General features: G+C 41.1%; 2 protein-coding genes across 2 annotated transcripts in view; both read right to left on the bottom strand.

Annotated features, from left to right (window-relative positions):
- The window catches only part of LOC122548593 (uncharacterized), a 27,905-nt gene extending 17,144 nt beyond the window's left edge, over positions 1–10,761 (bottom strand). The window contains exons 1-2 of the mRNA XM_087975813.1: positions 10,596–10,761; positions 10,413–10,509 (exon numbers count right to left, since the gene is read on the bottom strand). Coding sequence (XP_087831939.1) covers positions 10,413–10,509; positions 10,596–10,761 — 263 coding nt within the window. The remainder of the gene's footprint in view (positions 1–10,412; positions 10,510–10,595) is intronic.
- Positions 10,615–26,581, bottom strand: LOC122540582 (uncharacterized). Its single transcript, XM_087975812.1, has 18 exons — positions 26,508–26,581; positions 26,365–26,423; positions 26,175–26,267; positions 20,760–20,884; positions 20,176–20,316; positions 19,637–19,711; positions 17,493–17,660; positions 17,291–17,387; positions 16,799–17,016; positions 15,132–15,285; positions 14,042–14,256; positions 13,857–13,971; positions 13,123–13,289; positions 12,946–13,025; positions 12,729–12,856; positions 11,175–11,364; positions 10,952–11,090; positions 10,615–10,868 (listed from the first exon to the last, which is right to left on the bottom strand). Exons 1-18 carry the CDS (start codon positions 26,579–26,581, stop codon positions 10,764–10,766), a joined length of 2,343 nt encoding a protein of 780 aa, XP_087831938.1. The 3' UTR covers positions 10,615–10,763.

The following is a 26,581-nucleotide window of genomic DNA, read 5'->3' as shown; positions in this document are numbered from 1 at the left end:
ATCGATATGAGTGGGAGATAGTTAAGGGGATACTTCAGAATTACCAGAACAAAATAATTCCTACTCGAAAGACAAATTCTAAAAAGAGGACCCATCATCCATGGCTAACTGAATAACTTCAGGAAAGTTGTGTCACCAGTCTTACCAGATCATAGGGGCTACTCTCTCATTAGAGAGAAGTGATTGGTGGTGATTTAACCTGAGGGCCACCAGACCTCAGGTGAGGGAAGAGGTTGAGAAGGAGAATCCTTCATGGTAACCTCAAACCGGTGATGGGAATTGAACCTACACTGCTCTGTAAACCAATGATCCAGCCAGCTGAGCTAAACTGATTCCTACTTAGGGAAAGTATCAACTTAAAAATCTGAACAAAATGATTGGGTCATAATATAAACAACAGCAGAAAATGACTTCAAGGTTAATCAGGAGGAAGAAATTAGAATACGAGACAAAGCTAGCTTGGAATGTAAAAACAGATAGCAAGAATTTCTATAGGTATTTAAAAAAAGAGTAAACAAAGCCAGTGTACATCCTGCAGAGCGTGAGAATGGTGAGGTCATAGAAGATAATAAGGCAATTGTGGATGAAATGATGAAATATTTTGCTTGTGCCTTCACTATACAGAATACAAAAAGCATCCCAGTAATAGATGTCAACCAGGAGATGGAAGGAAGAAGGGAACATAGCAAAACTTTAATTGCGAAAAAAGTGGTGCTTAACAAATTGACAGAGCTGCTAGCTGACAGGTCTCCTGGTCCAGATGGAGTTCATCCTATAGTCTTGAAAGAAGTTGCTAATGACATTGTGGATATGTTGGTGTGAATGTTCCAAAATCCCTTTCCAAAATTCCGGAAATGTTCTATCAGACTTAAAAGTACTAACCCTAGGTAGCACAGTGGCTCAGTGCTTAGCATTGCTGCCTCACAGCGCCAGGGACCTGAGTTTGATTCTAGCCTTGGTTGGCTGTCTGTGTAGAATTTGCACATTCTCCCTATCTCAGTGTGAGTTTCTGTCAGGTGCCCCGGTTTCCTCCCACAGCCCAATGATGTGCAGGTTAAGTGGATTGGTCATGGTAAATGTGGTGTTACAGGATGGGTGGTGTCTGGGTGGAATGTTCTTTGGACAGTCAATGCAGACTCAATGCGCCAAATATCTTCTCTCGGTACTGTAGGGATTCAATTCAAAAGGGGAGGGAGGCAGAAGACAGGAAACCACAGGCTTGACATCTATCATGGGTAAGGTGTTAGAATCAATTAAAGATTGTGGCTGTGCAATTAGAGAAACAAGATAATCATAAAGAGTCAACACGGGTTTGTCAAAAGCAAGTCACGTTAAACCATTTCTTTGGAGTTCTTTGAATGCATAACATGTGTAGTAGTGTAGATCCTGTAGACTTACTATACTTTCCAGACAACATTTGATAAGGTACTGGATCAAAGGTTAGTCTAGATTTAAAATGCTCATTGTATAGAAGGTAACCATGTCACTTTGGATGGAAGATTGGCTGGTTACAGAAAACAGAGAGTATACATACATGTATACATACCAATCTTGCTGATTGGTGGAGTCCTGCAGAGGTCTGTGCTGGCGGCTCAACCTTTTATAATTTACAGCATAGACTTCGATGAGGGGAGCAAAGCCGTGGTAGCTAAATTTGCAGGTGACACCAAGGTTAGAAAATGTTGCAAAGAAGACATAAGGAAATTGCAGGTAGATATGGATAACTTGGGTGGGTGGGCACAAATGTGGCAGATGGAGTACATTGTGAGAAAATGTAAAGTTCATTTTTTTGGCAAGGAGAATAAAAATGCAGAGTATTACTTAAGCAGAAACTAACTACAGAATTCCAAGATGCAGAGGAAGTTAAGTGTTCTGTTATATGAATCACAATAAGTTATATGCAAGTACAGCATTTGGAGATGTTACCCTTTATTGGAAGTGAATGCAAGTTTCAGCTGAAGAGGGTGATACAACAACATGATTAGTGTGCTTTTTTTTCTATTTTAAAAAAAAAAGTAGTAAATGCATTGGAGGTAGTTCAGAGGAAGTTTACTCACTTGATATTTGGAATTAAGGGGTTGGTTTATGAATCTAGTTTTGATATGTGGGACAAACTGGGCTTGTTCCTACTGAAAGCTCCAAGAGAGGTGATTGAAATGTCTAAGATGCTGAATATCTACCTTGTCAAGGCCAAAGAGACACATCCTCTTGTGTGTCCAGAGGAAAAGCAGGGGACACTTTAAAAATTAAGCATTATTTCAGGATATAAGAAACTTTATAGGGCTGCACATCTTTGAAACTCTCTGCTTCAGAAGGTGGTTAAGGCAGAATGTTTTTGAGGTGGATAGATTGTTAGGCAGGGAACTTGAGGGTTGATGTGGGTACATAAGCATGTGGAATCCAGATGGCCTTACTTTCACCAGTTTCTGAAGTGTTTTTCCTTAGCTGAAACCTTCATACCACAGATTGAGAAATAGCCAGTAAACTACATTCACCAAGCTATTCATTTCAACTAGGAGAAAGTGAAGACTTCGGATACTGGACAGTCAGAGTGAAGTGTGGTGCTGGAAAAGCACAGTAGGTCAGGCAGCATAGAAGAGCTGGAGAGTTGACATTTTGGGCATAGGCCCTTCCTGATGAAGGGCTTATGCCCAAAACATTAACTCTCCTGCTCCTTGGATGCTGCCTGATCTGCTGTGCTTTTCCAATGCTATACTTTTTGACTTCTCATTTCAACGGTCAATGGTCAATACGAATCATGACTCCATTATCACCATTTCTTGTTCTTCTAATTGTAACCTCAGAAATGCAAAACTTCCTTTTCTGCCCAGCTTTCATCATAACAGCCTCCATATTCAAATGGATCTTCTGCAGTCTTCATACTTTCATCAGAAAGCATATGCTTTCCCTCTTGGGCAATACTGTGTGGTGACAATACATTGATTTAATGATTTGCATTAAGTAGTATAACTACTAGTTTGAGAATTGAGATTGCTTTCATGACCCTGCATTTAACAGTTAGGGTCATGAAACAAGCCCAAGCTAATCACCATTCAAAAGGCCAGTTTGCTAGAGTAGCTTAAAAGTCAGAGGTGAAATGTGAACAAACTAGACAAGTCTTGTCTACATAAGATTGAAATTATTCACGTAGGTCCCAGACTCAGACTTGAAGATCTAAGTCAGAGATATACATGGAAACAGACCCTTCAGTCCAAACCGTCTATGCTGACCTGATATCCCAACCCAATCTAGTCCCACCTGCCAGCACCTGGCCCATATCCCTCCAAACCCTTCCAATTCAAATATCCATCCAAATGCCTCTTAAATGTTGCAATTGTACCAGCCTCCACCACTTCCTCTGGCAGCTCATTCCCATACACGTACCACCCTCTGCGTGAAAAAGTTGCCCCTTAGGTCTCATCTTTCCCTTCTCACCCTAAACCTATGCCCTCTAGTTTTGGACTCCCCAACCTCAGGGAAATGACTTTGTCTATTTATCCTATCCATGCCCCTCAATTTTATAAACCTCTAAGGCAACCCCTCAGTCTCAGACGGTCTAGGGAAAAACAGCCCCACCCTGTTCAGCCTCTCGTTTTAGCTCAAATCCTCCAACCCCGGCAACATCCTTGTAAATCTTTTCAAGTTTCACAACATCCTTCCAATAGGAAGGAGACCAGAATTGCACGCAATATTCCAACAGTAGCCTAACCAATGTCCTGTACAGCTGCAACATGACCTCCCAACTCCTGTACTCAATACTCTGACCAATAAAGGAAAGCATACCAAACGCCTTCTTCACTATCCTATCTACCTGTGACTCCACTCAAGAAACTATGAACCTGATCTCCAAGGTCTCTTTGTTCAGCAACACTCCCTAGGACCTTACCATTAATTGTATACGTCCTGCTAAGATTTGCTTTCCCAAAATGCAGCACCTCACATTTATCTGAATTAAACTCCATCTGCCACTTCTCAGCCCATTGGTCCATCTGGTCAAGATCCTGTTGTAATCTGAAGTAACCCTCTTCGCTGTCCACTAAACCTCCAATTTTGGTGTCATCTGCAAACTTACTAGCTGTACCTCTTATACTCTCATCCAAATCATTTATGTAAATGACCAAAAGTAGAGGGCCCAGCACCGATCCTTGTGGCACTCTACTGGTCACAGGCCTCCAGTCTGAAAAACAACCCTCCACCACCACCCTGTCTTCTATCTTTGAGCCAGTTCTGTATCCAAATGGTTAGTTCTCCCTGTATTCCATGAGATCTAACCTTGCTAATCAGTCTCCCATGGGGAACCTTGTTGAACACCTTACTGAAGTCCATATAGATCACATCTACTGCTCTACCCTCAATTCTCTGTCAGTTTGAGAGACATGATTTCCCATGCACAAAGCCATGTTGACTATCCCAAATCAGTCCTTGCCTTTCCAAAGGCATATACATCCTGTCCCTCAGGCTTCCCTCCAACAACTTGCCTACTGAGGTCAGGCTCACCGGTCTATAGTTCCCTGGCTTGTCATTACTGCTCTTAAACAGTAGCACCATGTTTGCTAACCTAGTCTTTCAGCACCTCACCTGTGACTCAGCAAGAGGCCCAGCAATCACTTCTCTGGCTTTCCACAGAGTTCTCTGGTACATCTGATCAGGTCCTGGGAATTTATCCACCTTTACCCTTTAAGACATCCAGCACTTTCTCCTCTAATCTGAAGAATTTGCAAGATGTCACCATCTATTTCCCTACAGTCTATATTTTCCATGTCCTTTCCAACAGTAAATAGTGATGCAAAATATTCATTTAATAGCTCCCTCATTTTCTGTGGATCCACACAAAGGCTGCCTTGCTGATCTTTGAGGGGCCCTATTGTCTCCCTAGTTACCCTTTTGTCCTTAATAGATTTGTAAAAACCCTTTGGATTCTCCTTAATTCTGTTTGCCAAAGCTCTCATGTCACCATTTTGCCCTCCTGATTTCCCTCTTAAAATATACTTTTATACTCTTGAGGATTCACTCGATCTATCCTGTCTATACCTGACATATGCTTCCTTTTTCTTAACCAAACCCTCAATTTCTTTAGTCATCCAGCATTCCCTATACCTACCAGCCTTCCTTCCACCCTGACAGGAACATACTTTCTCTGGGATTGTTATTTCTGAAGGCTTCCCATTTTCCAGCCATCCCTTTACCTGCGATCATCTGCCTCCAATCAGCTTTTGAAGGTTCTTGCCTAATACCGTCAAAATTGGCCTTTCTCCAATTTAGAAATTCAACTTTTAGATCTGGTCTATCCTTTTCCATCACTATTTTAAAACAAATAGAATTATGGTCACTGGCCCCAAAGTGCTCCCCCACTGACACCTCAGTCACCTGCCCTGCCTTATTTCCCAAGAGTCGGTCAAGTTTTGCATCTTCCCTAGTAGGTACACCCACATACTAAAAATCAGAAAACTGTCTTGTACACACTTAATAGACTGAGACTGCCCTAGTGTTATGTAAAAACAGCTCAGCTGTATCCCATTGCTACAGACATAAGTTACATCAGGAGATATATCCAAGTCAAAAGTGTGCATTCCTTTTGCTTGCTGTCTGTTTTGCATAATTCAGTGTAGTGAGGTTTATATTTGAACTGATGCAACAATAGTGACTCCATAACATACTTGAAGGATCTTAACGGAACAAAAAAAAAAGAAAGTGATTTCTCAGAATAAGAACATTGACCTATTAAAAGGTGCCTTCACTTTCCTAGATTTCATTTTTTTAATGAACCGGTCAAAGTTAAAAATCACATGACACTAGGTTATAGTCCAACAAGTTTATTTGAAAATAAAAGCTTTCAGAGCATTGCTCCTTAGTCAGGATACATAGGACAAATAATTTATGTAAAAAGATCAGAGTGGCATACAACTAACAATGTATTAGACAAACCTAAATGGCTATTAAGTCTGCAATCTCAGAATGGTGATGCAGGTTTTGATTCATATGTAAATCCTAGAAAATACTGCTGTGAGATAACTTGCAAAGCTTAATATAGGGAAGAACTGTTAGAGGAAACAAGAGTAACAAGATTAGAAACAAAACTTGCTGAAAACTTTAAAGCTATAAAGGGCAATAGATAGACAACAGCCATCAGGAGGTAGTTTCGTTACCTAGTAGGGACGTGGAATACACTGCCTGCAACAGTAGTGGACCTGCCAACTTTAAAGGGCATTTAAAGTGGTCAATGGATAAACAAGTGGATGAAAATGGAATAATGTAGGTTAGATGGGCTTCAGATTGTTGCACCAACCTATGGAACCATCGAGGGCTGAAGGGCCTGTATTGCAATGTTCAATGCTCTAAAAATCTCAGGTCAGGCAGCATTTGAGGAGAGAAAGCAGAGTTAATATTTAGAACTAACTAGCTGGAAGATGTTTTTTATGCTAAAGATGGTGAGGGGTAGGGGTAGGGGTGGAGACAGAAAAAGGAGGAGTGAACACTAGATTCAGGTGGAGGGAAAGGGCAGAGAGGAGTGAGAGTGTGATAGTAGTGATTGGGCAGACAAATGAATGGGTAAAGTTCAGAAAAAATGCTGGAAAAGCTCAGCAAGTCTGGCAACAGTAACTCCTGTTTGGTAGCAGCTTGAGAGAGATGACAAGGTCTATTTTTGGGGGTGGGGGGGGGGGTGGGAAGAGAAAAGAAGAGCAGGGGAAGAGAAAAGAGATTTGGGAAAGGACATTGGAGAATGTACTCACCTCAAGTATTGAACTTGGTGCAGAGTCTGGAAGGCTTTGGGTCCCCAAGTGAAAAATGAAATGGTTTGTTCTTCCAGCTTGTACTGAGTTTTGCTAGAGCAATGCAGCAAGGCAAAGATGGATGTTGACCAGGGACGTCAGTAATGTCTTGAAGTGGTAGGCAACCAGAAGCTCAGTCAGTTTTGCAAACAGAACATCAGGCTTTTAAACAAAACCTGGTCACCTAATCTGCACTGTGTTTCCCCAATGTAGAGCAGCCCAGATTGTGGGCAAACAGTATTTTAGATTGAGTGACGTGCAGGTAAATCACTGCTTCATGTGAAAAGGTGTGTTTAAGACCTTGGTTAGTGGGGTGTGGGAAAAAAAGTGGGAAGTAAACAGGTAGATATTACACCAGATTGTATGGGAAGGTGACAAAACATTGGGAGGGAAGGTGAAGTGGACCAAGGTGGCCATAGCAGTCCCTGTGGAAGGCTGACAAAAAGGAGGAAGAGAGGGGGAAAGTATGTTGCTGTGGTGGCAGAAATTGGCTAACAATCCTTTGGATATGCAGGCTGGTGGGATAGCAAGTGAGGCCTGGGGATGGGTTCACTATCTCTGTGGAGGGCAGGTAAGGGCCAAAATCAGGACAGAGATGGGGCCCTTAGTCACATCCAGCTTTCAGACCAGTGCTGGGGAGCCCTTGGTCAAAAGGTGACTATGGATATGTTGTGGCTCTCTTGTTGCCATTGGCATCATGAGCACATCCTGTTCCAGAAAAAAGGAAAAAAGCTTTCTAAATTCTATTCTAGGTTGAGCGCAAGGATGCTTGGTCAAAATAACTTGGAGTCAGTGGGTTTGTATGGGTAGCCAGCCTATACCTGGAAGTTGATGTCAAAGGAGACATCAGGGAGAGACATGAAGGTCACAGCAGGTAGAAGTTGGAATCAAGATTTGATAAATTTTCTCCAACCTCTTGTCCAGAACTGAGGAAAGTAGAACTAAATAGGTTATTGACACTGGAGAAAGTAGTGGGTGGATGCCCCAGTAGGACTAGAACAAAGCATGTTCCATGTACCCTGCAAAAGACTGACAATAACTGGAGCCCATGGCCACACTTTTGACCTGATGAAAGTGAGGAGTTAATTGGAAATGTTTTATTTTGCACTCTTGTTTACACTGAAATCTTGTACCAATATGAACTGAAAAACCCTAACTTTAATAAGATTAAGCAAGCTCCTTGGATAGCTTTAAGCCCAGAAGCTGCTTACATATGTCACAAAGCTAGTCCTTTTTTCCCCTAAAAAGCTGTTCCTTGGCTAAAGGAGACTGTCCTTGAATTTTTTCCCCCCCAGAGGGGTAATAAACTGCACTGGGCTCTGATTGGTCTGGTTTGGTACAGAGATTAAGGATTGAGAGGCCCTTTGTTTATATGTAAACAGATGAGACTTCAGGCCAAAGTGGTCATACTTTAGAAGTGACCTGCATAAAGAAAATAAAAAGAGGTATGGTCAGCTCTCTAGCTGAACTGAACAGTTTTAGTTCAGTTTGAACTAGTTAGAAATTCAACAGGGAGCTATGTGGAAACGTTCTGCCCTTCAACTTCAACCTGTAAGCATGTGTTCCATTTATATAATCTTTTAAAAGAGAGTTTGCTTACTTGGTCTGTAGTATATATTCTTAGCAGCATAATTAAGTCTAGTTCTGTAGGGGTTCTTTATTCTCATTTCAGTGTAATTGTGATTAAATTTGTCCATTTTAAAATGTAGTAGTTAGCTATCTTACACTGGGTAATTTTCACTGTACACTTACTGAAACAAATTGCAAAAAGTTATGGTCTTGGGCTGCCTACTCACAAATGTTGAGTGGTCTGGCTTAGTCCATCACAAGTTAGTCAGAAGTGCTAATATGAATTGCTACAAGCAACATTAAAAAAGCAAACTTTGAAAGACCAGGACATTACATTAAAAGAAAACACCTTAGAATTCCTTATAAAATGTTTCTGTTTCACAGTAATGTTAAAATTTGCTTCTGTATAAAGTTAAAACTGTTGAAATTAGTGACTGACAAGTGAAAGCTGAAAATGTGTTGCTGGAAAAACGCAGGTCAGGCAGCTTATGCCCGAAACATCGATTCTCCTGTTCCCTGGATGCTGCCTGACCTGCTGCGCTTTTCCAGCAACACATTTTCAGCTCTGATCTCCAGCATCTGCAGCCCTCACTTTCTCCCCACTGACAAGTGAAAGCCAATGTTGGCTAAGCAGAGCATTTTACATCAAATAGATCTGTTAATTGTTAAAGTGTTAGACAGATAATCACCTGCTTCATACTGACAAATCTCTGCTCTGGAATCTGCTAAATGCTGAGCATTCTAGTATAAACTGTAGTGTTCACCTTTAAGTAGTCATTTTTCTATTTTCATGCCTCAGATTATACCCAAGATAACACCCAAAATAGTGCCACTCTACACCCCTGTAGGTTCTACTATCAAAATCATGTACTCCTAAGTCTATATGAGTGAGTGTTTGGCATGAAGAGGACAGATCAAAGTGGCTCCCCGTATCTGGAGCTATCTGGTCCTTAAAAACAGAATCAGAACATTTTAGAACAACAGTCTGTTTTAATGGTGCAACTATTAAAGTCTAGAAGATTCAAAACAGGGAGCCAGTGGAGATCAGAGGCAGAAGCGGTCAGGTATTTGTTCCAATTAACACCACTTTCAAATAACACTAGTGAACATTTCCAATTTCCTTTCAGTGGCTTGTTTCAAGAGCTTAGATCTTTCTCCTATAAAAGGATTATTTGAAAGTATTTCCTGATAGGAATGTGCATCTTCAGGAGGCATAACTTTGATTACATGATCCTAAATGACCTACCTTAAGCACAAAGTTAAGCCATCTTCAGTTACTGCCATTATCTTGAGCATGAGTAATCCACAGGAAAAGATGGATGCAAATGAATTAAGATTAAAATGGAAGAAAACAGTCCAATGCAGTAGACCAAAAAAGTCCTCATTCAACTGAACTTGAAACCACTGACTTTAGGAATAGATCCGAATTGAAATGTTATCAGCATGTTGCTGGAGACATCTGTTCTAAGCAGGTAGCACAGGGCCACCATATCTACAGGAGGGACCTGGTGAAATTGCAACTTACAACATTTTGGGGTGGAACATGATAGAGACATGGTCCAGACAAAATACTGTAGTGATAGTACAACTTTGAGCAAGAAGGTGAGAGAATTCAGTTCATGCCAAAAGTCATGAGTCTGACCGCCCAGGCTCCAAGTGACAGTAGTGGTTTGGTGGCATCTAGAGATTGGCCAGTTTAAGCAAACTGTGGCTCAAGTTACAGCCAAACCCCTTACTAGCCAGTAAGGCCATAAGAAAAGTAGAATTGTTATAGCTTAGGACAAGCCATTTATGACTCAGATGCTTATTTGGAGAAAGTTAGAAGACTGAAGATGTTCAAAAAAGTCAAAACAAAAGAAGCGTGGTACTGGAAAAGCACAGCCAGCCAACATTTTAGGAGCAAGAGTGTCAATGTTTTGGGCATTAAATCCTGCATTCCTGAAGGGTTTATGCCCGACATGTCAACTCTCCTATTTCTGATGTTGCCTGATATATAAGCCAAGTATACACTGATTTGACATTAATGACAAAAATCCAATTTGAATTGGTCATTAGCTTTTAGTTAAAGATCACCAAGCTCCATGTTTTCTGTAACCAAAAATGAACACAGTAAAAGCAATCACTGCTGAGCCTCCAAGCAGCAGCAGCCAACGGGACTGGTCTTGCATATCTAAAAAAAAAAAAGAAAGATGTTTCAGCACCACAGATTAAAAACAAAAAAAAAGTTCCCTTTAAGCTGTTCAAGTGATTTTTCACCTTGCTCAATCTGGTTCTCTACTGTAGGGAATTCTGTAGAAATCAGAACAGCCCCTGATGACACATACCCCTGCACATGGTGGGTTCTGTCAGCACTTCGCCCTGTAGTAATTACACAGCTGGTCAGTACAGGATTACAGGCAAACAGCACAGGTTTGGTGCCCATCTTCAAGCATTACCTATTCGTTGTTTCCTTGGTACACATTGACCTGGACACAGGAATCTATTTACTGGCTCCTTCCTGCACAAGGCTACGCTGCAATGGAAATACACCTGGGGAGAGAGAAAAGAAGAAGATGATAACAATAGCTGAATACAAACATACTGAAAAAACACTGTACTGGACAAATCCTCACCTGTTCCTCAGTATAATTGCCCAAGGTGAAAGTAAACATCTGGACTTCAAACCTTTTGAAGTGAGCAGGATATTTAACCCTCTCACTCTCGGCTACCGGATGGAAGGTGGTTCTATACAAGTCAGCTTTGTTCTCACAGCTGTAAAACAAAAGATAGTCACTTGCCACCCAAAGGCAGATGTCAAAACTGTCCCCCCTTTACAAAGCAGCAGCTCCTACTTGCCTGTTGATAATTAGAGGCCACTGTGGAATGCTGCGTCTGTCCGGTGACGCAGTTGCCCAACAGTCTTGCAGGAACAATTCAATTTGTGGATCTTCATTGTGTAGCAGTTGCACTTCAACATAGACAGGATCAGTCAGATACTTCACGACTGGATAGTCACCTTCCTCATACAGGGCAGAATAGGACACATCTGCAAACCAACAAAGCAAAGAGGTCCAATAAAATTAGGGGTGGAAAGGAAAATACTCATTCCAATTCTTAATTAAGATAGCTGCAATCAAGTCAGACGGGTTCTCAAAATTTACCCCTCTGACGGAAGTGTTCTAATATCGAGCCACTGTAGGTGGCGATTTACCTTTCTGGATCAATGGTGCTGGAAGAGCACAGCAGTTCAGGCAGCATCGAGGAGCTTCAGCAAAATCGACGTTTCGGGCAAAAGCCCTTCATCAGGAATAAAGGCAGAGAGCCTGAAGCGAGGAGAGATAAGCTAGAGGAGGTTGGGGGTGGGGAGAAAGTAGCATAGAGTACAATGGGTGAGTGGGGGAGGGGATGAAGGTGATAGGTCAGGGAGGAGACGGTGGAGTGGAGAGGTGGAAAAGGAGCTAGGCAGGTCAGACAAGTCAAGGGGACTGGAAGTTTGAAACTAGGATGAGGTGGGGGAAGGGCAAATGAGGAAGCTGTTGAAGTCCACATTGATGCCCTGGGGTTGAAGTGTTCCGAGGCGGAAGATGAGGCGTACTTCCTCCAGGTGTCTGGTGGTGAGGGAGCAGCGGTGAAGGAGGCCCAGGACCTCCATGTCCTTGGCAGAGTGGGAGGGGGAGTTGAAATGTTGGGCCACAGGGCGGTTTGGTTGATTGGTGCGGGTGTCCCAGAGATGTTCCCTAAAGCACTCTGCTAGGAGGCGCCCAGTCTCCCCAATGTAGAGGAGACCGCATCAGGAGCAACGGATACAATAAATGATATTAGTGGATGTGCAGGTAAAATTGATGGATATGGAAGGCACCTTTAGGGCCTTGGATAGAGGGGAGGGAGGAGCTGTGGGCACAGGTTTTACAGTTCCTGCGGTGGCAGGGGAAAGTGCCAGGATGAGGGTGGGTCGTGTGTGGGGGGGGGGGTTTATGCGGAGGTTTGTAGGGTGGAAGGTGAGCACCAGGGGCGTTCTGTCCTTGTTACGGTTGGAGGGGTGGGCCTGAGGACGGAGGTGCGGGATGTGGACGAGATGCATTGGAGGGCATCTTTAACCAAGTGGGAAGAGAAATTGCGGTCTCTAAAGAAGAAGGCCATCTGGTGTGTTCTGTGGTGGAACGGGTCCTCCTGGGAGCAGATACGGCAGAGCCGGAGGAATTGGGAATACGGGATGGCATTTTTGCAAGAGATAGGGTGGGAAGAGGTGTAATCCAGGTAGCTGTGGAGTCGGTGGGTTTGTAGAAAATGTCAGTGTCAGGTCGGTCGTCACTAATGAAGATGGAGGTGTCCAGGAAGGGGAGGGAGGTGTCAGAGATGGTCCAGGTAAATTTAAGGTCAGGGTGGAATTACCTTTGGGAGGCGATTTACCTTTGGCAAGTTGCATCATCAAGACGAGAGGTCCATGTCCAGGTACAACAGTTGGCTGAGGATTCACTTGGTGTTCAAACTGAAGATGCAGAGTGTCATTTACATGGTAATGACAGGATACTGCAAGCCTAGGTACATAGATGGTCACTTTGTATTTTCATATACTCACAGAAGGGAAAGCAAACACTAAAATCAAGCTCTTGCTCCAGAATCTTACCGATACAGTGGATCACTAGCTGGTGCTGATTTTTTGAAGAAAGCCACTTCATTCTCATAGATCATGTAGTCCTCCTCAAACTACCACAAGAAACACAATTAGTCCATGATGAGATCATGTTTAATACTAATTGTCCCAGAGGCAGTTTAGTTTCAATAGAAGCCAGTTGTTGCTTACCCTTCTACTTGTTCCACATGTATTTGCAGAAAAATCAAATGTGACCTTGAAGGCACTCCTCTCCTTTGGTCTACAGGTTTTATCTTTCAGCATCATTTTCCCATCCACTCCCAACAATGCTTCCAGCTTCAGAACAGTGATGACAATCCTTCCACTTGGGAAACATGCTATATTAAAGGGAAAAGAAAAAAAGTTAGTGATGCCAAGACTAAGCAAGAGTTGATGCTTACAGCAAGTGAAGTCAGGAACTTACTTATCAAATCACTTATTGAAAAGCTGCAAGAAACAGAAAAGTTGACCAGAACTTCCAGGGTTTCATTATCCCGGAATTTGAACTCAAACCTGTTGCGAAGACCTTGCTCATTTATTGCCTGGAATGAAGCCACAATTAGTTGGGATACACACAAACTAAAACAAAACAGATTTGAGTTAAATAGTTACTACCTCATGAACAACTTCAGCTGCATCATGTGGAATGGTTATTACTGAGTGGGTACCATTCTCTCTCAGGTGATAACCTCTCTGCTCAGCAGAGTGAGGGGTGAGCTGCATGTTTCCAAAGAAAGGAATCCAGTACCGATCTGACATTCCACGTGTTACCATCAAGGTCACGTTCTCTTCATCACAAAAGCCATCTGCCACAGGAAGTACTAGCAAAAGGCACATTTCATATTACTTCAAAAAGCATTTTCATGGATCACTTTGCTGTCTACATCAGGGCAAGAACCACCTACCTATTGTGTGCTGATGTATTAAGTGAGCTGGATGTGTGAATGTTAGATTTTCTGGAACCACAGTCATTGTGAAGATGACATCAAGGGTATATTGTTCAACACCATCACCTATATACTGGAAGGAGGAAGCCACAAGTCAGCACCATCTCCCAACGTGGAAGCCATTCACCCAGACATCCCATTACCTTTCTGTCTACAACTGGTGACTCCATGGGAACTTCCAGGATGAAGATTCTATTTAAGGTGGTCTCATCTGGGTTAGTCCCAGTGTACACATTAAATATCAGGGTTTCTTCATCCACAGGGAAGGACTGTGCGCCCAGAGTGAGCTTGGTGAGTTCTACATCAGGAAGGAAGTTGCCCAATGAGACATTGAATAGCCATTGCTCAGGAATGGTATCTGGAAGACAGTTTTAAAAATTACAATTCTACAGACTGTGAAACCACTTTTGGATAGACAGGCTACTGGTCTTTGCCAGAATTTACAACAGTTAGATGGAATTTCCTTTTTGGGGGTCTGAACATTAAGGCATTTAACTGGTCTTTAGATAAATATATGATAATGGAATTGTGTAGTAGGCTTTAGATTTGTTGCACTGACATGTGAAACCAGCGATGGCCAAAGGGCCTGTGCTGATATATGTTCAAATTCTATTGAACGGGCTGAACATTAGATCAGTGCAAGCATACAGTTTTCATTTCAGCTGAACATTGAGATCTAGCAACAATTGGAAGGATGGACTTAATAGTTCAGATCAGTTACTTCTTAAACACTTCAGCCACCATTTATGAACTACCAGGTTTGTTTATCCCTACTTACCCAACTTAATTTCGGTGGAGAATTTGCTAGTAGCAAGTGATTGGAGGACATTGAAATACACAGAAAAACCAGATGTGTTTTTGTGGACAAAAAACAGTTGTAGTGATTGGATATGAATTCAGCTAAAGATCCATTCCTGGCCTAAACATTTAAGCAACCAAAAGGCTTCTTTACTAGCCTCTCACCAACTAAATGATACTTCCAAAAGATGGACTGGTACAAGGGAACAGTATTCTTCCCAGGTTAAGTACATTGATTGGAACATCCTTTGAATCTCAGGATTCGTGATTTGATAGTACTTCTGCCACTTAGCCTACAGGTGGATCAAGGCACCAACCCATCACCTTAATATTTGAACTTAATTACATGACCATTTACATATCAAGGCCATGTTTACTTTTTAAAGATAGAACCTGCTATTTGCTCAACTGTTCCCTTCTTACACAAGTACATACCATCAATGAGAACCAGAGGCTGAGGTATAAAGGGTGTAGTAACTGGGTGGATCACATTGATTTTATTCAGTCCCCATGCCTCATCTTTCCACAGGTGCTCCAAGAACAAATTGATGCTGTACTTTATACCATACTGTCCATCCACCACATGGCTCTGAAAGCAGATGTTTAATTTAAAAACAGACCAACATGAAGTTATTTCCACCCTGCCTCCCCACATAGTTGTTCAGATTGATTGAAATAGTCAGTAGTCTGAGGCTTTGGGTTAAGGTTTCAGTCTCTATGTAGGCTGGAGTGTGAATCCTTCCACCACATGTGCTGAGAGCCTGTGAAGGATCTATGTCTCAATTTTGTAAATTTCAGGTCACTCCCACCCTTCAAATGTCCAAGTGAAAACAAACCAAAGTTTGTCCAAGCTCTTCCCATAGCTAATATGTTCCAAACCAAGCCACATTCTGGTAACGTGTTGTCTCTACACAAATATCCATATCCTTAGAGTATCATCTGGAACTGTACTCAATATTCCAAGTGTGACTTGATTAAAGTTTATACAGCTGCAATGACTTGCCTATTTATATACAGTCCCAAACAATTCTTTCATGATCACCTCATCCACGGAAGTTGGGCCTACATGCCTAGACTTCTGTTTATTGATGCTGAGAGTTCTCTCCTGCATTAGATCTTTCAAAATGCATTGCCTCTAGTCCAGAGGAGTCTTCATGTGCCAAGTCCTGTTGTATCCTAGTGTATTGTCTAGCAGCCCTCACTATCTACAGATCCCCCAGTCTTTTGGGTACAATCTTACCAAAGAGCCTACCTGCATTCTTAGATTCATTTAAAACAGGGTTCTCACCACTGATCCCTGTGGAACATTACTCATGGTTTAGAGAAAAAAAAAAAAGACTTATGATGGTAGTTCTGTATCCATTTTTCCCAACTTATCACATTCTAGCAAGGTAAGCTGTTAGAGAAAAAGTCACATGGGATCCGTGTAGATGTTTACTACCCTGCCCTCAAATCAGAGACCTCAACTCCAGTTTGAGGCAACATTCCCCACACAAGGCTATCTAGTCAAAGTTCATTCTCCCCACAGAAATGTGGGAAAATGCAAGAATCTTCAGTTAAAATTTCCCTCCTACCTGACAAGGCTCACCAGACTTCGTGCCCAAATTATCCCTGTTGCCCTTGAAAATAGGCTGGCTATTCTAGTGCTCTGGGATCTCTGGAGGAAAGAGGGAATGTTTTATTCAAGACCCTCCTCCAGCATTCTGGAGGAGATGATCCTGAGTTCCTGAGGATTTACCTACCTTAATATGGACATGCCCCAGAATATAACTGAAGCTTATCTGCCATGTGGTGTTACACCAATGTGCATTAGAGGAAGTTCTAAAAATTAAGAACATCAGTCCTAAAGATTGATAATATTTAAAAAGGGTTCATAAAAAGCCAAACATGACAGGGACTGGATGACTGACAAACTCCTGATTAGAATGTAAACACTTCCCTGAAAGAAGATTACATTCCAACTTTGTCTATCATGTATGGCTTTTATGATTCAATTTGAGATTTAAACTAGGTGGCATGATAGCTTAAGATTGCAATGCATCTTAAATAGAAGATTGCATAGACATGATTATTAGATGCTACACAAAGACAATTTTCTCAACCTTGTAATATCCATCCTGTGCTCCAATGGGGACCCTTATAGCAAGGCCTGTATCATTCTTATCAATGGTATAGTTTCTTTCTCCCATTGTTGTGGAATTCAACTTGATCCCATTTACTCCCATGGACGTGTTGTCCTGATGAACTGCACTGGTGACGAGTGGAGTGAAGATTCTTGGTACTGTCCAGATGATTAGGTCATCAGTGAATGAAGTACCATCTAGGGGGGAAAAAAAAAAAAAAGGGAAACAAAGTAACATTTGATTTGACAAATCAGTTTTAAGAATGACCAAACCAGAGATTGCAAGTAGAATGTCGGTGGGGGGAGGAACCAGAGTACCATATTTGACAGTTGCAGAAAGGGTTAACTAGCAAAGCTGGGAAATAGTCTCAGATGAACAGATTTGCTTCATTAATTTATCCAATTTCAGATGGTTTAACATTTACCCATTAGAAGCCATCCTATAGTAAAGTGGAAACATTGGATTTCTTACCAAGAGGACAAGCCACTGCAGTGTCAATTAGCAGAGCCATCCAATGCTCTTTGTAGAAGGTAGTTGATCGGATTACAGTCAAAGGAATTCCATGAACCTAATTAGAAGTGACTAGTTTACACATCAAGCAATATTCAAATATAGCAGTAATGTTCCAGTTATAAAACAACACCACCATGAGGAAATTAAATAGTGAACTCACCAAAACTGTTTGAGCCTCATTAGTATGGTATGGAGCACGAAGCAAGATACGACTCACTGTCATATTGATTCCATAGTTCATTTGACGTGCTTCTTTCACAGTCATAATCCGGTTGTCACCAGGAGTGTGAAATACCACTTGCCATATTCCACTTTCTGCACTACTTGCCTAGAACAGTAAAAATCAATGAAAATTCCATGAAACCATTGCAACAAGTTGGATAAGTAATTCCATTCATGGTGCATCCATGCTCAAGCACTGGAACAGGAGGAGGAGATTGGTTCCTTTGTTTGTACACTTGTACAGGCTGCTCCTCCTCTTACCTCGCCACCCTAATCACCGAGTGGTGGAAAGCCCATGTACTTAGTTGCTACCTCAACTTCATTCTTTAAGAATGGATCCAGTATTTAAAAAAATTGGATAAATTTTAAGCACTACAAAAACCTCAAAAAAAATCTGAGCTTGCAAGTATGGTGAAAACCCTGTGCAGTTGTACTGGTTAGGGCCTTCCACTTAACTTTGATATCATGTACTTCTTTCAACTATTGGAAATGTAAATTCTTAATTTAAGACATTAAAAAATTTAGTAAAAAAGATTCCTTGGAGGAAAAGGGTTTTAAATAAGATCATTTAGAAATCTAGGAGGAAAAACCTAAGTGCGCCCTTACACAAATTTTCTGCAGAGTAACAGGACTGTCAGTAACCATGGCATAATAAGCAATTGAAATCCTCCTATCTCAGTCACTTAGGAAACTCGGAAAGCAGAATGTGAGGAAGGGACTTTCGCACTGGAGGATTTCTTGGGATCAGACCCAAAAGAATGGTAAAACTGAACAGCAGAAAGAACCTTTGAAGGGAATTTGAACATGGCATCATAACTAGTTAAATGGAACACTTATCACATGATTTTAAGTAAAAATATACCTTTAATGCACAACAATATCAGCCAGTGGTACTGAATGGGTAATGTCTGAAACCTGGCACTATGAGAACACGATCTATTAGCTTATTGTGATCACTAATGAGTTTGACAATCACTAGAATTAAGTTAGAAAGATTGAATGCTTTTACCTTCAGCCTTAGTGTCATCCGATTTCTATTTTAATGTTGTTCAATGACACAGCTGTGATAGGCTTCCTTCAGTATCAATAGGATTCCATTATCTTTATTTCTTAATCTTTTAAACTGCCAAAGCATCTCACTTGTTTAAACACGCTCCATAAATTTAGGCCTTCCACAACAACTTCTGCAGTTTACTAAGTAATGCAGAACTCCCCTTCTCCCTCCCATACTGCTTTGGAGACAATAGCATTTCTGTTACTATCTTTGGGATTAGATTGTCAGAGTAGGAGTTTTCCCCATTTTATCCCTTTAATGCATTGAGCGGTTTACCCCCACCAAAAAAACAACCAAAATACACTTACTCAAATTCCTTATTGGAATTCAATATATTGAGTTAGGGAAACTGACAGAGTCCAAATATAAAAACTTAAAATGCTTGAAGTTGACTTGGCATTAAGGTTCAATGATATTGAAAGTAAAAAGTAAACTAATGTTTGTGTCAAATATGAAAAGACTTGCACCAATATTAGAGTACTTTTCTTGTTCTCTTCAAGAGAAGTCCACAAAAAGGACCATACTTACCTTTCTCCATTACAGACATTATGTTGCACAGCACCAGTTTGTATAAAGGCAAGGAAGCAGGCATCAAGGCATGAACTTTTGTACTAGATTTGAACATACACCATTCACCAGCCACTAAACTCAAAAGTCTGTAGTAGTGATCTGTTCAGAATCAGGAGGTATGGCAAATTCCAGGTTTCCTTAGTTTGTAGTTAATTTATATTCTCATTTTAGCAAGTTAAGTAATTCCATAGTTGTTAATCATCTGGTAGGATCTGACATTAGCATTTGATGCTAACAAGATCAACTCATTAGAACATCAGTTCCCTCCATTTGGAGATGATTTCAGTATTCTGTGTATGTAGTTCACAGGGACAGTTAAGGAGTTCATTAAGATGGAGGCTAAAATACAGACTCAAGAGTCCAAACATGGTCAAACTATAGAAAGTAACATTTTCAGCACTAAGCACAATTCATCTCATTTTAGAAGAGCTAAAAAATTTTTTAGAAAGAACACTTACTTCCGGAAATACTAAAGCCCAATCTTCAGCATCTTGGGCATAGTCTATATCTGGTATATTTCTTTGTACAGACACCTGTAAGGAATTGAAAAACAACTACATTTCTGTAGCTAGCATACAGATGCAAGTCACATGTCAAGATTGTGGCAAAGAGCACAACACTCGATCATAAGCTAATGTAAAAGTTTGGCACAGATGAAGTAGTCAGATAGGAACATGCGGTCTCTGAAAAGAACACTATCCAAAATAATTCACCAGTGCATTCTGGAGTGAGCTGATACTCTGGTTAAGAACCAACAAGGTGTGCATGTGTGTAACTATTTGGCCTTTATTTAGAACCAAAACATCAATCCTTGATGAAAATTAAGGCAGAATAGCCTAAAGGATTGCTCTCTAGTCTTAAAGAGAATTAAAACACATTTACATCTAAATTAAAATATTTAAAAGTATAGTATTAAGTGTCTAGGATTAAAAGGTCCATTGTACCATATTTCTTACATTCTCAGTCTGGACAGCTACATTCAATGCTGTTTTTTTACCTGCATGTAGTTTTCTTCACAAAAGATTTCCCTTGCAGCCCATGGTGAATACATACACAAGAGAGTTTGGATATATGTTGAAGCTTCCACATCAGTTCCAGATAGTTTTATTTGGATAACAAGACTGAACTGTTCATCATTCTGCAAAACAATTTAAAATACAGTACCTAAGATTGAAACATCTGGTCACAATACAAGAAAATCCAAAATTGATCACTCATTAGAAAAATCTATAGTTCTGCAATAGCTTCATATTATGCACTTCACTCATATCCCCATATGGTAAGCTTGAAGGCTCGAGTCCTTTAGTGACGTAGCATATTGAACTTCTTATCTGAAACCAGCAAGGAGCCCAGTTCTCCATTAGTTATCTCCCTCACTCACCCATCCCCATTTTTGCTGTTTGAAGGAAGGTCTCTTGAAACAATAAAGATTGAAAAAGAAAATTGGTGTTTATACAAGCATCAGTAACCTGCATTTGCCTTTGTCCTGAAAAGGAATATTTACATCACACTGATAGTGGCCAAGACAAAAATTCACATTTGAAACTGTACCTCCATACTGGAAGTAGGAGAAGTACTTACCAAATTGTGGACATGACAGCTGAGGACAGAGGCACGAAATTCAATATTCTGGTGATTCACTGCAATTGTATAACCACACTGGGATGCAAACCTTGGTGTGATAGGAAAAATATAGCCAGACTGATCTGAGAAAGAAAAAAGATTAAGCTGAATTGCCTGTGGTTGACTCTGCTCTGCAAAGAGAGCATGATTTTTAAAAATAAAAATTTCCTGAGAATCCATGGAGTAGAAAATAAAGTGTTGTGTTAGAGGGATGGAAAATGGAAAGAAACAGGAACCCTTTTGGAATGCAAAGAGGCTGACAAATGACAAAACGAACTGATCGATGGATAGTGGGCAAATTTTTGTCTACTTTAAAGTTGCATTGAGGAAGGACAAGAGTTTAAATTTAGGATTTTTAAAAAAACTCAAGTTATGGGAAGGAAGCTCAGCCTTGTGTTAAGGACATCTGTAGATGCTCCTGCATGTTTGGATGACCTGATCTGCAGGAACCGCTGGTTTGATCAGCTCAAGCACTGGGTTGTTCAGGCTTTGAACATTAGTTGGAGACATCATATAGCATCTGCAAAGCTGAGAGTTGCATGGACAGCACAATTTTTAAAAAAGTGGTCAGCCTGCAACTAAGGGAGGCAATGTCAGGGAAGGATTAGATGACCAGAAGAAAAGCCGGTAGTTAGGATAAACCCCAGAATGCATCTAACTCAAGAGGAGTTTGTGCCATAAAACAGCAAGAGTTATGGTCTCTTCTGGGAAGTGCAGTCAGACCCACCTGGGCAGATGGTAAGAACTAACATGGAAGATAGTTAGCTGCTTCTGTAACTGCAGACATGCTGCCACTGATTGCAGCATGTTGGTACCCATGTGAACAACCACCCCCACCCCTCAAATGGATTAGAAAGGAGGTCCTGCATCAAGAATTTGGGGAGGTAGACAACATTGAAAAAAAAATCAGGATCTTCATGGTTCAAGATTGCTTGCTAGCACTCTAAAAAAGGTAGGCATCAGATGGGTGTGTAGCTTGAGTCAGTGTAGGACCAAGGGCTTTGGTTCCAGGATCACTGGGTTTGTTTCGAGAGAATGGTTGGCTTTGGGCAAGTCTAATGGGTTGTACTGAAGCAATTCAGTGAACATCTTTACAGGGAGCAACTGTTCATGCCACTTGCTAGAGGCTGATGTTTAATGGGTATATGAAGATTGCAGGGCACTAGTTTAAGGGAAAGTTTCCCTCAAATTTGTTTCCAAAAGGCTAAAGTATAGAGTAGGGGATAACTGGAAGAGGAATCCAAGCAATGAATTAGTTGGAGCCAGAGGATTTCGTAAATGTAACTTTAAATTGTTAAGTCGGTGGTCATTGGTTTCTTTACCAATTACTTTGCAGAGAAGGAGACTGATACATTGTGAACACAGCACAATTAGAGGGAGTATTAATTGGTTTAGAGGACCTAGATGAGATATACCCCAGGGTGCTGTGGAAAGCAAGGGAGGAGAGAATGCAGGGGCCTGAATTTTAAAATCTTTTGGTCACAGGTGTGTTAGAGGACTGAAGGCCAGCTCGTGGCCTGAAATTATTCAACGATGACAATATGGGCAGATCAGGGAACCTTAGCCCAGTGTCAACAGTCCCTATTGATGGGAAAGTATTGCCAAAAAAAAACACAGGCAAGAGTTAAATCAAAAACAGTCAGCATGACTATCATAAGATCATGTCAGACAGGTTAAGTTGTACAGGTGACAAGATGGATCAGTGAGGGTAGTGCAGTTGATGATGCAACTTGCTTGATTTTCTTTTGACAAGGTCTTGCAGACTACCAGCCAAAGTAGTCAGAACCAGAGCAGCTTGGATCCAAAACTGGCTTAGAAACAGGCTGAGACCACACTATTCAGAAAGTGGATGTGACTAGAAACTGGTGTCCTGTAACACTCCACAGGGCACGATATTGGTCAATTGCTGTTTGTGCACATCAGGCTCGGTCAGTATGTTTGCAAGGTAAAAAACAATGACTGCAGATGCTGGAAGAGCACAGTAGTTCAGGCAGCATCCAAGGAGCAGCAAAATCAATGTTTTGGGCAAAAACCCTGAAGGGCTTTTGCCCAAAACGTCAATTTCGCTGCTCCTTGGATGCTGCCTGAACTACTGTGCTCTTCCAGCACCACTAATCCAGAATGTTTGCAGTCTAGTTTTGTATCTGGTTGAGCCAAGGTTGGATTAGCAGGCCAAGTGTTAAGAAGGTACGTTTCTAATTCTGGAATTCACTTACAGGAGATGAGCACTCAGTCAATATTTCCCATCCCTAATTGCCCTTGAAGGTGGTGAGCTGCCTGAAATCATTGCAGTCCACATGCTGTAGGTAGAGTCCAATGCAGTTACAGCACTAAAGTAGGGATATTAAGTCAGGATGATCAGTGGCTTGGAGCAGAACTCAGGTGATACTCCCATGCTACTGCTATTCAGCATGTATTCAGAAAGCAGGCAATTCAGCTGGTATGGGAAACCAAGATGCCTCACCATTGCCAGTGTTTGTATGCAAAGATTTAAAAACTCAATATACATCATTGAAGGTGGGAAAGTCAAATCTGACTGATCGGCCAAGCTCCCTCTTGGCTGGGATAAGCTTCAGTCTGTTATCAAGCTAAAGATTGTTAATTCATGCAGTGTTAGTTAAGTCACAACTAGCATGTTCTGTACCCAACAGAATTTTGGCTCAAGTTTATCAAGCTAGTCTGTATTGTCAGAAGTTAATCCATGGCTAAAGCTTCCTGTTGTGATATTATAAATCCCATGATTACTCATCAGGATGAGTAATGACCACCTGAGAGCAGCTATCTACAGTCTAGAATGATTTTTCCAACAGAGTAAGTCACCTCCAATGCCATTGTGGCTCATTTCATGATGAATGAACACCACAGTTTAACAGGGATATATGTTTTGATAGTGGCTACATCCAGTCAGCATACTGCTGTTCAAGTATGCCTTGGAGTTTTCAGAAGGAAATTATACTGAAGATAGACATTTGACCCTTCAAGCTCACTTGCCATTTCACATCATTGAACATCCACTGAGCTTCTCCTGTTTCTCCTCCCTCCCATATTCTGATACTTATAACAGTGGATCAATATTTTGGCTTCAACTATTTTGTGGTAGAGCAATTTCTCATCTTGGGCCAGACTTCCTGACACAAAGGTTGTCAACCTACATACGCACTACACACCACAGCCTTGGGTCGGATTGTTTTCTCAACTGAATAATTTTCATTACTCCAGGATCAGAGGAGTGCAGAGTAACTCAAAGCTGCCTATTGCTCTGAGAAATGCAAGTGCCTAAGGATGTAGGCATTCCCAATGTAGCTAACTTCCCCAATTCATAAGACTACATTCTGGTTCCTTCACCTTCTCAAACTCAGTACAAAAGGTCAAGTTGCACTTTAACATATGACCAACACTACCCTTCAATTGTAACTGAAGTTTCGTGGATTTTAACCTTAACTATCAAAAATGCAAACTAAAAGCCAGAAACTCCATGCTCCCATATCCTAAGTACATAGAATGATTCCTTTACTGTTCCTTGATCTTAATGCCATTATACTATTTGCAATGGTTTAAAATTGGTCATCGTGCAAGTCATCCAAGATGAGTAAACACTTTCCAAAAAATTGGATCTATGCTGCTCCAGTACCAGCATAAGTTAAAGGTGCAATTTGGCGTTTGGATCAGCTAACACCAGGGCCAGATGCATGCCACCTCATTGGGGTGGCTTTTTTGAGAAATAATTAAAAGTATGCAATCAACTCATTACAGAGCACTTCCCAGACTAATCAAGATAATCCAGCTTCAACACAACTTCCAGTTCAGTTATGGACTATGAAACAGCTTATGTCAGGCCCAATTTCTAGTGAAAGTCAAAAATTAAGGGAAAAAAAAAATCACATTAGATTAAAATAGCAGCATGTTGTCACATATTGGCCTGTGATATAGAAGTAAGTTGGTTCTGAAAAAAAATTAAAAAACAAAATCACTAAGTAGTGAGCTATCACTTCTGGAGAGGGGGAAGTCAAGTGTTAACACTCCACAATACAAACAAATGGCCAGTTTGATTTTTGCATTGGGAGATGTAGTAATGCCTGATCACTACACACAATGATCATTTCTAGATTTGGAGATAAACAAGTCTGCAAATCTGTACTAGTAGCATTCAGAGATGTACAGAATGGAAACAGATCCTTTGGTCTAACTCATCCTTGCCAATGAGATATTCTAGATTAATCCTATTTGTCAACATTTGGCCCATACCCCAAAAACCTTCACTATTCATTTACCCATCCAGATGCCTTTGAAGATTTCAGCTCATTCCATATATGCACCACCCTATGCATGAAAAAAGTTGCCCCTTTTGAATTTTCCCTCTTATGTTGACTTATACCCTTTAGTTTTGGACTGCACTAACCCGAGAACATACATTTATTCATCCTATGCCCCTCATGATCTTGTAAAGATCAAAGATCACCCCTCAGCCTCAAACACTTCAGGGGAAGGTAGCCTCCAGCCTTTTTCAGCACCTCCCCTTAGCTTCACAACATCCTCCCTAAAGGAGACTAGAATGTAATTTCATATCCCAAAAGTGACCCAAGTGTCCTGTACAGCTCCAACATGACCTTCCAACTCCTATACCTCAATGTACTGACCAAAGGAAAGCATAATAAACACCTGGAAGTTAAAACTGGTCAGTAGCAGTTCAGACAAACCCTGAACAGTCAAATCAAAAACCATGTTACTTTCACCACTGTTCAAAACATCAAGATTTAATCTCATGAGACTGTCAAAGACTACCCAAGGGAAATTCTAATTGCAACTTAGAGACAACCCAACTTTCAGAAGTACAAAGATAAACAGGACAGTCCTTCACATCAGAATATTTACACACCATGAACCAATCCATGAGTAAAATCAAGATTCAATGGGAATACCAAGTTAGGAACTGGGTTAGTGGTGCTGGAAGAGCACAGCAGTTCTGGTAGCATCCAAAGAGCTTTTATACCAAGTTAGGCAAATACAAGATCAGAAAGAGCAGGGACTAATTCAAAACAGGTCTGACAATCTTGTCTGTATCCAAAGGAATCAGCAACTGAAAACTACCATGAAACATCACTTTGAAAAAAAAGGAGGAGTTGTTACTTCTGCACACTTTGTTGATCAGTGAAAGTTTTGTTTGAAGCTTAATACTTTAAATATTTAAAGATTCAAGCATTAAGAATTTACAAGACTGTAAAAGCAACCAGTTATTTATAGATGGAGGTGAAGCAAAAAAACAGGGAATTGTTTGCAGTCTCAGGAAGGTATACAACGGATGGGTCCATCAGACCAACATTGGGAGCAGAGATCTGTTACACACCGACTCCAAGGTAAAGCAGCAACACTCACCAACAATGCTAATCTGCCAGAACTTCCCGGCAAGAAAATCCTTATTCAGTCCAACCCAAAAGACACTGTCGCGGCATTCAGCCTTCAGCAAACCTACAACAATAGATTAAAGAAAGTTCTTCAACATTAAAGACACCAGCTCAGAGTCAAAGCACAAAACAAACACTTTATCTTTGGATAGAACACTGACCTGGAGGGGCACTTTGCATCCAGACTTCAGGAGCTGTTGCAGACACCGATAATATCAAACTGTTAAAGAGAGGAAGAAGCAATTAGCAAAAACATGGGAGCGTCCATCCCGTTTCCAACTTTCTCCCCATCGCACAGACTCACCCAAAGAGCAGGATCGATGCCATAATCCACAATCTAGCCCCTGGCTGAGCAGCAACTGCTGTCCCAGCTCCCAT

This window comes from Chiloscyllium plagiosum, unplaced genomic scaffold (genome assembly GCF_037043375.1).
Source record: "Chiloscyllium plagiosum isolate Xiang-an unplaced genomic scaffold, Cpla_swu_hap1 HiC_scaffold_3, whole genome shotgun sequence".
NCBI lineage: Eukaryota > Metazoa > Chordata > Chondrichthyes > Orectolobiformes > Hemiscylliidae > Chiloscyllium > Chiloscyllium plagiosum.
The sequence above is the reverse complement of the archived record's forward strand: the minus strand, read 5'-3'. Positions and strand labels throughout refer to the sequence as shown.

Excerpts from the sequence above, each read along its gene's own strand:
- LOC122540582 (XM_087975812.1), bottom strand. The coding sequence starts at position 26,581 with ATGGGAGCTGGGACAGCAGTTGCTGCTCAGCCAGGGGCTAGATTGTGG. Across the intron at positions 20,317-20,759 it reads GCTGTCATGTCCACAATTTG|AATGATGAACAGTTCAGTCT; the intron begins GTAAGTACTTCT and ends ATTGTTTTGCAG. Across the intron at positions 13,290-13,856 it reads AATACATCAGCACACAATAG|CATGTTTCCCAAGTGGAAGG; the intron begins GTAGGTGGTTCT and ends CCTTTAATATAG.